The 15,674-nt window shown below is 44.7% G+C and overlaps 1 protein-coding gene across 1 annotated transcript; it reads left to right on the top strand.

The window, feature by feature from the left end:
- Positions 1–2,866: 2,866 nt before the first annotated feature.
- LOC122922567 (sterile alpha motif domain-containing protein 9-like) lies at positions 2,867–15,674 on the top strand. Its single transcript, XM_044273222.1, has 2 exons — positions 2,867–2,884; positions 11,063–15,674. The coding sequence occupies exons 1-2, from the start codon at positions 2,881–2,883 to the stop codon at positions 15,559–15,561; spliced, it is 4,503 nt and encodes a 1,500-aa protein (XP_044129157.1). The 5' UTR covers positions 2,867–2,880; the 3' UTR covers positions 15,562–15,674.

The following is a 15,674-nucleotide window of genomic DNA, read 5'->3' as shown; positions in this document are numbered from 1 at the left end:
CACTGTTGCCCCCCCCCAAACAACAAAACCCAAAAAATTAACAGACAACCCTGGCACACCAACCTGACCAAAAAACTCAGACAAGCTTCCTGTCACGGAAGGTGTACAGGAAACAAGACAATGCAAAATGAATATATGACTCACTGGATCCAAAACTAAGGAACAAAAGGGAGACCCCTGCATAAGACCTGGCACTCTCCCTGACTGCTCAGCCTATGCGAAAATCCCAATGGTGGATGATCGCATATCCACGTACCTCGACTATATACCACCTGAACACCCTACAATAGTGAGGGGACACGACCACCGGCTCCCTACACTAGACACGGAGGGAGTCAGGTCACCTGGGATCCAGCAAACAGAAAATCAGAAATAAATGTACAGCACTTATCTTGTAGAAGGCTGGAAAAATAGGATCAGCATACACAACACACTCCAGGAAGTTGTATAAGCCGCACACTAATGCATTATGGGGAGGAATTTAAAGGGATGCAATCAGTCCAACTACATGACAGCTGAGAGAGGCTAACGAGATGAGGAACTGAAATTCAAAACAAAGAAAACTCAAGGAGGAGGTTCTGAAAGGCTTCTGTCAGAGCTTCTCAGCTGTCTGGTTGTGACACTTCCAGGGCTGCTGAGCGGTGATGGAAGAAATCCCATTCTAAAGATCATTTCACCGCATACAAGCAATCCCTCCTCATATTCAAATCCTCACTCGCTGATGCAAAACAGGCGACTTCTCATCTCTCATATCTTCCCTGGTCCACAGCCCTAAACAACTTTTTAGCACTTTTAACTGCCTTCTTCGTCCCCCAGCGCCCCCACCCTCTCTCAGCTGAGGACTTTGCCAAATATTTCAAACAAAAGATAGTCGACATCAGAGAAAGCTTCACTACACAGTCCCCACAGACCCTCTACACAACTGCTCGGTCCTCTTCTCCCAAAACCCGTTTCTCCACCATGACAGAAGAAAAACTCTCCACTCTACTCTCCAGATCACATCGAACCACCTGTGCACTTGACCCAATCCCACCCCACCTCATCCCTAACCTCACCACAGTGTTTATCCCAGCCCTAACTCATCTCTTCAACCTATCACTAACCTCTGGTGTTTTCCCCTCTGCTTTTAAACATGCTACCATTACACCCATCCTCAAAAAGCCTTCACTTGACCCATCTTCTTTGTCCAGTTATCGCCCCATATCACTTCTTCCGTATGCCTCAAGCAATTGAACAACATGTCCATTCTGAACTGTCCTCTCACCTCTCCTCCTGCTCCCTCTTTGACCGCCTACAATCTGGCTTCCGACCCCACCACTCGAATGAGACTGCCCTCACCAAAGTCACCAATGACCTACTGATAGCCAAAACCAAGAAACAATACTCTGTCCTCCTTCTCCTTGACCTGTCCTCTGCCTTCGACACTGTCGACCACTCTCTTCCGTTACAAACTCTCTCATCTCTTGGCATCACTGACCTGGCCCTCTCCTGGATCACATCATACCTCACAGACCAGACGTTTAGCGTCTCCCACTCCCGCACCACCTCCTTGTCTCATTCCCTCTCTGTTGGTGTCCCGCAAGGCTCTGTCCTAGGACCCCTGCTCTCCTCTATCTACACTTTTGGCCTGGGACAGCTCATAGAGTCCCATGGCTTTCAGTATAACTCCTACGCTGACGACACACAAATCTACCTCTGTGGTCCAGACATCACCACCTTACTATCAAGAATCCCACAATGTCTAGCTTCTATATCATCCTTCTTTGCCTTTCACCTTCTAAAACTCAACATGGATAAAACAGAATTCATCATCTTTCCCCCATCTTGCTCAACCCCCCCCAACAGACCTATCTATCACGATCAATGGCTGCACACTCTCCCCGTTCAACCAAGTCCGCTGCCTTGGAGTGACCTTGGATTCTGCCCTCTCCTTCAGACCGCACATCCAAGCCCTTTCCACCACCTGCCGCCTCCAACTCAAAAACATCTCCAGCATCCGTGCTTTCCTTAACTTTGAATCTGTGAAAATGCTTGTACATTCCCTCATCATCTCCCACCTGGACTACTGCAACACTCTCCTCTGTGGCCTTCCATCTAGCACTCTCGCACCCCTACAATCTATCCTCAACTCTGCTGCCCGACTAATCAACCTCTCACCCTATTACTCCTCTGCCTCTCCCCTCTGCCAATCCCTTCACTGGCTTCCCATTGCCCAGCGAATTCACTTCAAAGTACTAACAAATACATACAAGGCCATCCATAACCTGTCCCCTCCCTACATCTCTGAGCTACTTTCCCAATACACCCCCACACGCACTCTCCGATCCTCACAAGACCTCCTTCTCTCCTCTTATCACCTCTTCCCACAATCGACTCCAAGATTTCTCCCGTGCATCCCCCACGCTCTGGAACTCGCTACCCCAACATATCAGACTCTCAACTACAGTGGAATCCTTCAAAAGAAACCTGAAACCCACCTCTTCAGATAAGCCTACAACCAGTGACCCTGCTGCCTCTATACCGCCATGACATACTTCACCCTCCCCTACTGTGTTCTTTTCCCGTACCATGTAGATTGTAAGCCCTCATGGGCAGGGCCCTCTCTCCTTCTGTATCAGTTTCGTCTTGTTTATGATTAGTGCAATTGTCTGTATTATGAATGTATACCTCTTCGCATATGTACAGCGCTATGGAATGAATGGAGCTTTAATAATAATATTGTGTATATGTACACCTTAGACTGTGTATACTGCAGTGCTTCTATATCTGTGAGTTATATGGATGGTATATAACGTATATGTACAGCCTGTGTGTACAGCCATGTGTAACATCGTCTGTTTCATTTTCTTTAGGTAGCGGAGAACAATTTCAGGTTCAGAGATGGGTAAGTGACAACATTTGCTATAATCTGCAGTAGTTGTCAGTCACAGCACTGTATTAAGTGAGGTTTATTTATAGGAGACTGGAACATCAATCCGCAGAAGAGGGGAGTCTGTGTCGTTAAACCCTACGTTTTATTAATTCCACAAAAAAGACCCAAGATAATAAAAATCAGCAAATTAACCCCTGTACTAAACCCCACAAATTCCAGAAAAGAACATTAAAAAAGTCACAAGTACCGTTGTAACTGCTGTCACAAAAAAGGGTGCGCATAATAAACCAGTATAGTCTTACCACCTCCTGTGTCGCAGTCGGAAGCCCCATAGCGTTGTATCTGGATGTTGCTGGAGTTATGAAGAGATTGGACAAAACATGTCCTACTGTGTCCCTAATATGCCCTGTCAGGTGGCCGCTCTGTCCCTGTAACCTAACCACAGGGCACAAACCTGGCAAGGATACATCTTCCAGAACCTAACCTACACACCCCATAATGACCCCAACAGTGTGTCCCGACATGTTTCACCACATACGGGGTCATCAGGGGACATCATCAACATCAGTGATCAGTAGTGGACAGTAACCTGAGAAGTATGAGCTGTCAGTGATTAGACACCAGCCTAGACCAATGCTGGCAGGCTGTAGTAACGTGCTGCAGATCCCTGGTTTAAATAGGTGTCCATAATGGGGAACTCCTTCCCCGTACATGGATGTCTGAATATTGGTCCCTTCCACATACAAGAACAAGTGACACTAGACAAGAGGAAGAAATGTGAGTTCATGAGTGTCAGTAAGCTGTCTCCTTATTATTAGTGTCTGTTCACACTACATATTTCATGTACACCTCACTCTGCCTCTGTGAATGGTGTCGCCTGAAACTAGTCAGTGTTCTTCCATACAAAATAGTTCCTGCTTTAATGCAGATGGAGCAGAAGAGAAAATATTTCTTAATGATTGAGTGCTCAGTCCGGGTCACACCTAACTGTACTACTGCAGTTACTACTACTCCCCCTATACACCCGCACATCTCCTGTCCATCAGGTTCCATACTGTACTGTACTACTGCAGTTACTACTCCCCCTATACACCCGCACATCTCCTGTCCATCAGGTTCTATACTGTACTGTACTGCTGCAGTTACTACTCCCCCTATACACCCGCACATCTCCTGTCCATCAGGTTCTATACTGTACTGCTGCAGTTACTACTCCCCCTATACACCCGCACATCTCCTGTCCATCAGGTTCTGTACTGTACTGCTGCAGTTACTACTCCCCCTATACACCCGCACATCTCCTGTCCATGAGGTTCCATACTGTACTGTACTGCTGCAGTTACTACTCCCCCTATACACCCGCACATCTCCTGTCCATCAGGTTCCATACTGTACTGCTGCAGTTACTACTCCCCCTATACACCCGCACATCTCCTGTCCATCAGGTTCCATACTGTACTACTGCAGTTACTACTCCCCCTATACACCCGCACATCTCCTGTCCATCAGGTTCCATACTGTACTGTACTGCTGCAGTTACTACTCCCCCTATACACCCGCACATCTCCTGTCCATCAGGTTCCATACTGTACTGTACTGCTGCAGTTACTACTCCCCCTATACACCCGCACATCTCCTGTCCATCAGGTTCCATACTGTACTGCTGCTGAAACTACTCCCCTATCCAGCTGCACATCTCCTGTCCATCAGGTTCCATACTGTACTGCTGCTGAAACTACTCCCCTATCCACCCGCACATCTCCTGTCCATCAGGTTCCATACTGTACTGTACTACTGCAGTTACTACTCCCCCTATACACCCGCACATCTCCTGTCCATCAGGTTCCATACTGTACTGTACTACTGCAGTTACTACTACCCCTATACACCCGCACATCTCCTGTCCATCAGGTTCCATACTGTACTGTACTACTGCAGTTACTACTACCCCTATACACCCGCACATCTCCTGTCCATCAGGTTCCATACTGTACTGTACTACTGCAGTTACTACTCCCCCTATATACCCGCACATCTCCTGTCCATCAGGTTCCATACTGTACTACTGCAGTTACTACTCCCCCTATACACCCGCACATCTCCTGTCCATCAGGATCCATACTGTACTGTACTACTGCAGTTACTACTCCCCCTATACACCCGCACATCTCCTGTCCATCAGATTCCATACTGTACTACTGCAGTTACTACTCCCCCTATACACCCGCACATCTCCTGTCCATCAGGTTCCATAGTGTACTGCTGGTTACTACTACCGCTACACAGCTGTATATCTCATGTCCATCAGGTTCCATACAGTACTGCACTGCTGCAGTTACTACTCCCCCTATACACCAGCACATCTCCTGTCCATCAGTTTCCATACTGTACTGCAGCTACTACTACACCTACACAGTCACACATCTCCTGTCCATCAGGTTCCATACAGTACTGTAATGCTGAAGCTATTACTACCTCTACACACCTGTACATCTCCTGTCAATCAGGTTCCACACAGTACTGCACTGCTGCCGTTATTACTACCTCTACACACCTGTCCATCAGGTTCTATACAGTACCCTACTGCTGCAGCTACTACTACCCCATACACAGCTGCACATCGCCTGTCCATCAGGTTCCATACAGTACTGTACTGCTGCCGTTACTACTTCTACACATTTTCTGTCAATCAGGTTCCACACAGTACTGTACTTCTGCCATTATTACTCTCCCTACACAGCTGCACATCTCCTGTCCATCAGGTTCCATACATTACTGTACTGCTGCAGTTACTACTGCCCCTATACACCCGCACATCTCCTGTCCATCAGGTTCTATACTGTACTGTACTACTGCAGTTACTACTCACCCTATACACCCGCACATCTCCTGTCCATCAGTTTCCATACTGTACTGCAGCTACTACTACACCTACAAAGTCACACATCTCCTGTCCATCAGGTTCCATACAGTACTGTAATGCTGAAGCTATTACTACCTCTACACACCTGTACATCTCCTGTCAATCAGGTTCCACACAGTACTGCACTGCTGCCGTTATTACTACCTCTACACACCTGTCCATCAGGTTCTATACAGTACCCTACTGCTGCAGCTACTACTACCCCATACACAGCTGCACATCAGGTTCCATACAGTACTGTACTGCTGCAGCTACTACTACCCCATACACAGCTGCACATCGCCTGTCCATCAGGTTCCATACAGTACTGTACTGCTGCCGTTATTACTCTCCCTACACAGCTGCACATCTCCTGTCCATCAGGTTCCATACATTACTGTACTGCTGCAGTTACTACTCCCCCTATACACCCGCACATCTCCTGTCCATCAGGTTCCATACATTACTGTACTGCTGCAGTTACTACTACAGCTACACACCCGCACATCTCCTGCCTGTCAAGTTCCACATCATAATGCTGCAGCCCCCCGAAAGGGATAATTTTTAGGCGCTTGTTCAAAAAAGCCATTGCTTTTTCGGATACCATCAAACACAGGCGCCCCCAATAAGGGTCAATTTCGGAAAGGTTTTAAAATTTTAAAAAGCCATACCAATCACACAGCGCAATGCGTTTTTTAAGCCTTTTAGCCCTGTGCAATTTTCTATTATTTACTCCCTGCCTTTCCGGCGCTATAAAGGTTTTATTCTCAGTTCAAATACCCTCGTGAGGGCAGATATGTTGTACTTTCTAATGGCACGATTTTTTGAATTTTATGGGTTTTGTTTTTTCAATGTTCCCCATGAGATAAAACTGACCTGTTCCCTTCTTTCTCCCGGGGTCAGTACGATTACAGTGATACCAGATATACGGTGGATATTACAGCCTCTTTACACAGAATCAATGGTGGAATAGCTGCATGTACGGTGGACATTACCACCTCTTTACATGGTATCAATGATGGTGTAATAGCTGCATGTACGGTGGATATTCCCGCCTTTTCATATGGTATCAATCCTGTAATATTTTTTGATCTGGCCTCCTGGGAAGTACAACTGGAACAGTTGGATTATTACCCTCACAAGACACATGAATTTCGGGTTACGCTTGCTATTAGGATTTTTTATGCGGGGTTCTTGTATGGGGCGGTACCCTTATATAGGGAAGTTCACTATTACACTTTGGGGATCTTAGGATGAGTAATTTGGTCCCGTGTGAGTGGACATGAATTTGTGCCCTCTCACACAGGTCCATAACTGGTGTGGGTGATCCTGCCAGAGACACTGGCGACTCACCCCACCTAATCCCTATACATCCCTGTACTATATTAGTGGGAAGTGACTGGCCATTGATACTGGTCATTTAACTTCCCCTTCATTTATTGCCCTTTTGAACCCTCACAAAACATTTAGTCCATGTATATGGAATTCATTTTCCCTTTTTTTCTTAATTCCCTATCTGCACTCAAAATTAGTGTGCCTTACTATTCTCTGACCAATAGGGAATATTTAATACAAACCGGATTCCAAAAAAGTTGGGACACTAAACAAATTGTGAATAAAAACTGCAATGATGTGGAGATGGCAAATGTCAATATGTTATTTGTAATAGAACGTAGATGACAGATCAAACGTTTAATCCGAGTAAATGTATCATTTTAAAGGAAAAATACGTTGATTCAAATTTTCACGGTGTCAACAAATCCCCAAAAAGTTGGGACAAGTAGCAATAAGAGGCTGGAAAAAGTAAATTTGAGCATAACGAAGAGCTGGAAGACCAATTAACACTAATTAGGTCAATTGGCAACATGATTGGGTATAAAAAGAGCTTCTCAGAGCGGCAGTGTCTCTCAGAAGCCAAGATGGGTAGAGGATCACCAATTCCCACAATGTTGCGCAGAAAGATAGTGGAGCAATATCAGAAAGGTGTTACCCAGCGAAAAATTGCAAAGACTTTGCATCTATCATCATCAACTGTGCATAACATCATCCGAAGATTCAGAGAGTCTGGAACAATCTCTGTGCGTAAGGGTCAAGGCCGTAAAACCATACTGGATGCCCGTGATCTCCGGGCCCTTAAACGACACTGCACCACAAACAGGAATGCTACTGTAAAGGAAATCACAGAATGGGCTCAGGAATACTTCCAGAAACCATTGTCAGTGAACACAATCCACCGTGCCATCCGCCGCTGCCAGCTGAAACTCTACAGTGCAAAGAAGAAGCCATTTCTAAGCAAGATCCACAAGATCGGGTGTTTTCACTGGGCCAGGGGTCATTTACAATGGAGTGTGGCAAAATGGAAGACTGTTCTGTGGTCAGACGAGTCACGATTCAAAGTTCTTTTTGGAAATCTGGGACGCCATGTCATCCGGACCAAAGAGGACAAGGACAACCCAAGTTGTTATCAACGCTCAGTTCAGAAGCCTGCATCTCTGATGGTATGGGGTGGCATGAGTGCGTGTGGCATGGGCAGCTTGCATGTCTGGAAAGGCACCATCAATGCAGAAAAATATATTCAGGTTCTAGAACAACATCTGCTCCCATCCAGACGTCATCTCTTTCAGGGAAGACCCTGCATTTTTCAACAAGATAATGCCAGACCACATTCTGCATCAATCACAACATCATGGCTGCGTAGGAGAAGGATCCGGGGACTGAAATGGCCAGTCTGCAGTCCAGATCTTTCACCTATAGAGAACATTTGGCACATCATAAAGAGGAAGGTGCAACAAAGAAGGCCCAAGACGATTGAACAGTTAGAGGCCTGTATTAGACAAGAATGGGAGAGCATTCCTATTTCTAAACTGGTCTCCTCGGTCCCCAGACGTCTGTTGAGTGTTGTAAGAAGAAGGGGAGATGCCACACAGTGGTGAAAATGGCCTTGTCCCAACTTTTGGGGGATTTGTTGACACCATGAAATTCTGATTCAACATAGTTTTCCTTTAAAATGGTAAAAAAAATTTAAGTTTAAGCTTTTGTTCCGTGATTTATGTTCTATTCTGAATAAAATATTAGAAGTTGGCACCTCTACATCATTGCATAATGTGGAGAGAGAATCTGAATCGCACCTCCTCATTCCTATACTAATGACTACTGTACGTATTTTGCAGCATTTCTATTGATAAACATGGCTATACAGCACAAGTATCAAACATTTGCTGTGCCCTAAAAGAGGCATTAGTATAGTTTGATCAAAGAGCATAGGCCCACTTACCGCGACAAGGTTGCCTCTTGTTAAGTGGGAACCTACTCTATCCCTAGCGCAGTGCTGTGCGGCGACCACCGCACCTCCACACTGCACCAGCAGGCAACGGGATCCAACAGCCGTGAGGCAGAGCCACATCATTGCATTCAGTTTTTATTCACGATTTGTATAGTGTCCCAACTTTTTGGGAATCCGGTTTGTACATTGAGGCCACTCCATTTTAAGTTTATTTATCCATATTTATTTTGGCATCCCAGACACGATATGTGCATGTCAGGTGACCGCTTTTGTCTTTTCCTCTTTCCCTTGATGCTGCCGCGATCTCCTTGGAATGCTCACGTGGTTTTCATCACGGGTATAGCGGGATTGACACAGCGAACTCACCATGACATGCGCTCTGCGTTATTAGGAACGCGATATCTCCCACTGCGAACCACCAACAATGTAGCAGGTGTTTTGTATCATTTCATATTTTACAGCTGTTGCTGACACTTTATACAGGTGACACCATTGATAAATGCACTGACACTTTATAGGATATTTTCTGTTTTTGTAGTCATATGAAATATCACATTAAAAGGATTGATGAATTAATTTCAGATGTATTATTATTAATCACTGATGGAGTTTTCAATCATGGTATTAATGTTTTATAATTTTTACACTGTAATCATGTTTTAGTGGCAATTATACAATCATGTATTCTAATCACTATAAGGGTATTTAAACCTATGTTGGACATCATTTGTTTGCCTGACAAAGGCCTCATTGAGCTGGGCTGAAACGTTGCAACTGGGGAAATAAATGGGTTCAACACCCTTCAGCTCTACTGGAGTGCTGCCTCATCATTTGCTTTTTTTTCCCGTTTATTGTATGTACAGTTGATATTACCGCCTCTTTATATGGTATCCATTGTGTAATAGCTGTATGTACGGTGGAATTACCTCTTCATTCAGCACAAATGGTACGGCAGCTGTGCAGACAGTGGATAGTACCATCTTTCTACGGCATCAGTTTAGTAGTACAGTCTTATTAATGTAAGATTTTAGAGATCAGCACGTCAGTAAGGTCTCCATTTACCGCCATTTCATAAGCACGGCAGTGTATATATCTGCTAGGACAGCACTATAAGAAGCATAGTGACTCACATATGTGAAGTGAAAATACAATGATCAGTCACATGAATGGTGGCCCCAAGGTACCTCGGTCTGACAAGGCCTGGACCGTCCTAGTTCTATAGCGCTTACATATGCAGCAGTAAGTGCTGTCGCTCACATCGGACTCTGTCCCCATTGGGGCTTACAATCTGTGTAGGCAGCCTATATAAAACACACAGGGAACAGATATCTCTGCTGATGCTGTCCTTCAACCCCAGCTCTGCAGCGTGCTTCCCAAGGACCTCTCATGACTCTCCATCACATAGGTAGATGTCTGTCCTCTCCACCACACAGCTACACAATATCTCTCGTATCCACCCACCTGTAATTTTCCCAATATCTATTATTCCGTCTCATGTTAGTCTCTTTCACATCACAGTGATGCTCACCACACCTTATGTCTGCTGAGACAAATCCCCTCAATAGCAAGGACATAGCCACCCAATAAATGCCCAAGATTCAGATATCAGGGATCTAGCATATGGAAATATGTGGCTGGCAGTAAAGCATACTGACCTCAGTTAAAAAGAGCAGGATATGAAAAGCCTTAACCAAAAAATAGCAAATGAATTGTCAGCAAGGGCAGAATGGCATCCGAGATTCAGATCCTGTCTGTGATGTAGGAGCAGATGAGACAAGTGATAATGTAAAGCAAGGATCAGCAACCTTCTGCACTCCAGCTGATGTCATACTACAACTCCCAGCACGCACACTTTCTTGGATGTTCTTGTAACTCCCATAGAAGTGAAAGGAGGATTCTGGGAGTTGTGGTTTTAGAACAGCCGGAGTGCTGGCGGTTGTTGATCCCTGATGTAAAGTGTAAATGTGCTCAATGGATCACTACTGACACAATCTTCTTCTCCCAGATTACGAATCAAGACCTCTGGACGATTGGACAGAAGATCATGTTCGAGAATGGCTGCGCTCCATCCGCATTAAGGCTGAACACATCGATAAGCTGTTTACTGAAGAAGTTACTGGACCAGTTCTGAGGAAAATAAAGGAAGGTTTTCTGAAAAGTCTTGGTATGAAACAAGGACAAATACAACTGCTTATTGAAGAAAGAAATGCGCTTGTGAAGAAACACAAACTCGGTCCATCCCAATCAAGAACCAGCACAAATCCAACAACTGAAGAAGGGCACCAGGACACGCCAGCTGTGCATTCAGCATGTGAATCAGAAGTACATACACACAATTCAATTTATAGACCTTTCGATAAAGAAGTAGGAAATTTCAAGTACGTAAAGGGCGAAGTCCTGCCTCCAGAATCTGGAGTAGAAGACCTTATCAATCCCTGCCATGAGTACAAATCACTCGTCACTGCCTCTGAGCTGAACTGCAAAAAACTACAAGCAAAATTTGCCTCTGAAGTGATCAGATTTGCTTCTGCTTGTATGAACAGGAGGACAAATGGCACAATACATTTCGGGGTGATGGACAGCAAGGAAGACAAATGTTACAAACATGGGCAGATAATGGGGGTCCTAGTGAAGAATCAGGATTGGTACGTCGATGCACTGGATTTCATAGAAAAGTGGTTTATTACTAGTCAGCAGCATGCAGCGAGAGCTTGTATCCGCACCCCCAAATTCATCGAGGTTCTAGCTAAAGAGCATGGAGATCAGCGCTTTGTGGTGGAGGTGGACATAGTGCCCGATTTAGGGTTTGTAAAAGGACAACTTTTCCAGGTAAATATACCAAATGAGGAAAGAGACAAAGTAAAGGCAACCTATTACTGTAGAACTGGAGCCAAATCAGAGTCAATCCTGGACGCTGTGCACTTTAACCAAAACATTCCAAATTTGGATACTGCAAGAGAAAAGGCAGAACGGAATGCTACCTGTGATGTGCCCACCACAGAGGATTTAGGAAGGAAAATCTCTGTTTTGTTGACTGATGGTAAAAAACACATCAGCGATTCCCTCAGGTACATACTTGTCACAAACCAATGCACTGACAATGATCTCATGCATGTGAATTTTTTAATGCGGTTGAATATTTTGTGCGTTTTTGACTTTGATCCAAGCTCAGATAGTAATGGCCTGTGCTCCAAATATAAAAAGCATCATGCAATTAACATTCATTCCTTAAACAGTTACTCAAATAAAGAGCACGGGATGAGCACGGGAGACCTCAAAAAGAGTCTGTCCCTGTTTAACCAAACCAGCTGGATATTTTGTAATGGTCGCAGCAATTACCGAGGAGGGGATGAGCCATGTGATGAAAGCACCTGGGTCCGAACAAAGAGGAAGCTTCTAAAAAAGACCATTACATTCATCTGTGAAGAAATTCTGCCAAAGGGATACTTCATTGTTGTCTTCCTTTTGCTATCTTCTGTGGAGAAACCAATAATCGATACTTTCCATGAGTTTTACACAGAGTTAAGTGGCATGGACTATATAATCTGCATCGCAGAGAACAAAGACAACTATGAGAAGTGGGCCAGCCAAGCACAGACTTCCTGCAATAAGAAGATCCTAGACCAGAGAAGCATTGTGGGAATGAAACTCAGTCATATTGATGCAACGGTCCAAAATCTCCTGCCTGTGTCGTCTTCTGTTAGACAGTTATCAGTTTCCACAAAGGGAGTATGTGTCCTCACCACCCCAGATGAAGAGAGAATGCATTCTCTAGAAGTTCTGTGCGCCAACGAATGCGAGAACACAAATCTGGAAGATCTGAACAAGGAGGAAGTTGAAGAGGTTGAAACAACGTTCTACAGAGGTGGGAAGGTCAGCTGGAAGCACTTCTGGCTCGCAGAACAAGGTAAATGTGAAGCCTTTATTGAGCGAGAAGCTTGTATGGAGGTCCAGAACATTTTAAATGACAACCTGTCTGGAAACCAGGTCAGACTTCCAGTTGCTAGGATAAAAATTGTCCACCAGCCAGGAAGTGGAGGGAGTACCGTTGCAAGACAAATTCTTTGGAAAAAAAGGAGAGAGTTAAGGTGTGCTGTGATGAAATCATCATTTCCAGTCATGACCGTATGTGAACATGCTGTGAGTTTCCGAGAATATGAAGAGAAAGACATCCAACTCTGTCTCCCAGTCCTGCTGCTTATTGAAGACTGTGACGATGAGTACATCGATGACCTAAGGGATGAGTTAACCAAAGTAATGGTGTCTAAGAAGACGGCTCCCACAAAATTATGCTTCATCCTTCTAAGCTGTAAAAGAGCGAATGCCCCAGAAAATCTCGCCAAGTCTTCTGCACTCGACACTGTTGCAATTACTCACAAACTGAGTAAGGATGAAAAAAAGAAATTTACGACAAAAGCAGAGAAACTTAAGAAGCAGTTCTCCCCTGAGTCAATCATAACATTCATTTTAATGAGTCAAGAGTTTGTCGAAAAATATGTGACCAACTTTGTTCATAACGTCATGGAAAATGTTGACCACTCCTCCAACGTGACCCATCTGATGAGGTACGTGGCTTTACTGAACTGCTACATCCAAAACTCTTACATCTCTGTGTCCCACTGTGAGGCGTTTATGGGACTTGAAGCACATACAGCAGAAATAAGTGGATTAAGGCAATACAATTTCAATAGTTCCCTCAGTGAGCAAGCTAAACTAATCTTTATTGAAAGAGTTGATCCGATAACTTCTATAACCTGCATCCATATCATCCATCCGTATGTGGCACAGGAAATCTTAAAGCAACTCCCTGATAATCCACACAGCCAAATTGCTATGGCCCTGCTTCAGGAGAATGTCTTGTTTCTGCACAGATTTGGTAGAGACGAGTTTCACGGATTTGTCAGAGACTTGATTTTTCGCAGACGTAAAATTAACAGGGGTGACAGCGTCGACTCGTTCCTGTCTCCTCTTATTGAACACGTCTGTGAGAAAGAAAAAAAACAAGAAAAAGCCATTGAGCTTTTAAAAGTTGCCTACGAGCGCTTTGACAAAGATCCCTTTCTGGCCCAGCAGCTTGCGCGACTGCATTATAAATATGAGCAGTTTGAAGACGCGATACACTGGGCAGAGACCGCCAAGTCACAGCTGCCCAACGATTCCTTTATACTAGACACTGAAGGACAAGTATATAAGAAGAACTTCAGTTTCTTACTAGATAAGCGCGATAAAGGAGTGCCCCTAGAGGAAGCCCCAGAGTTTATTGAGTACGCACTGAAAGCCATGCAGTGTTTTCGTGCAGCACAAAGAGCAGCCAAGGCTGAAACCGAGACGATGAACAACTCTGGATATTTTGGTGAAGTGGAAGTCGGCTGCCGTTTGTTAAAGTTTTTGTCAACACTCGAAATTTTCCCTCAAATTAACAATGGAAAAAGCAATGAACTTCTGCACTACCTCCTAACGGATTACATTCCAGATCCCATCAAGAAACCCTGGTCCAAGTTTCACAACCAATTAAAAGGTCTACAGCAGAATATTTACACTGCATTGGACAGTTACTTCCATACTGAGAAAAGTGATAACAAGGAGCGGAAGAACAAGGAGGATGAACAAGTCAACTCCCCGCGAATCTGGCTGCTGCGCAAAACCAAGGTCTTTGCAGAGTTTTTTAGCTCACAACTTTTGCTTCCAAGTGAAAACAGTGAAGATAAAGACGGTAAAAAGTCCATCAATAAACTCAGACAAAAGATGCACATTCTCAGCCTGGGGGGCGGCACCATCACGACAATTCTGTCCCTGCTGTCTGATTACAATGCTGGCAAAAAGCTTTCAAGCATCATCGATCTTTACACGCCCTGTTCGGCCGGTGAAGACTTGGATGAGGTTGACCTAATCAATTACATAATGAGTCACATAGCACTTGCCGGTGTAGATTCCAGCTCTCCCCAACTACTAGGTCTTCCGGAATTACGGGACCTCAGCAAAAGATTCCAAAACCCAAGGAAGTCTTTTCGTGCTCCTGCTTATCTTCTGCTCCTGCTACTCTACTGGAAGGATGACATCATGGACCAGGAGCCTGATGCAAATAAAGACCGGATTCTAAGATCTGCTCTTCAGAACGCTCGACGACTGCACGAAATCAGGATCAAGAATGTCCCTGTGCGCAAAAAACGGAGCAATGTCATCTTCTTCTTGGGACATGGTTTTGACCTTCATAAACTGCTCCACAGAAGCAAGGTGGAGAAACACATGGAGGGACCTGTGAATGAGTGGAGATTAAAGCTGAATGATGGAAATGTGGGAAAATTAAAAAGCAGGCAGATGCTCCTTAGAACCGTGCCAGGTTTTACAGAGAATGGAAGGATTTATGTGAAGGGGCATTGCAAAAATGAGCGGATTGAGATGGTCTCCATAAACCCCTCGGTGCCTTACGGGAATGAGAATGTGACTTTTTACCTGGGATTTTCATACGCAGGGCTTGTCGCATACAACCTGAAGGTGCAATGAGAGGCCTGTGCATCGAATTCTGTCTGATCCAGAGTCCATGAAGATCTCACATGATGTAAAGCTTAGCCAATGCCCTGTCAACTAACACTAATAAAATCCTTGCCTCAGCAGCA

The sequence above is a fragment of the Bufo gargarizans genome, unplaced genomic scaffold, assembly GCF_014858855.1.
Source record: "Bufo gargarizans isolate SCDJY-AF-19 unplaced genomic scaffold, ASM1485885v1 fragScaff_scaffold_483_pilon, whole genome shotgun sequence".
Classification (NCBI taxonomy): domain Eukaryota; kingdom Metazoa; phylum Chordata; class Amphibia; order Anura; family Bufonidae; genus Bufo; species Bufo gargarizans.
Note: the sequence above shows the minus strand (reverse complement) of the source record. Positions and strands in the feature narration are given on the sequence as shown.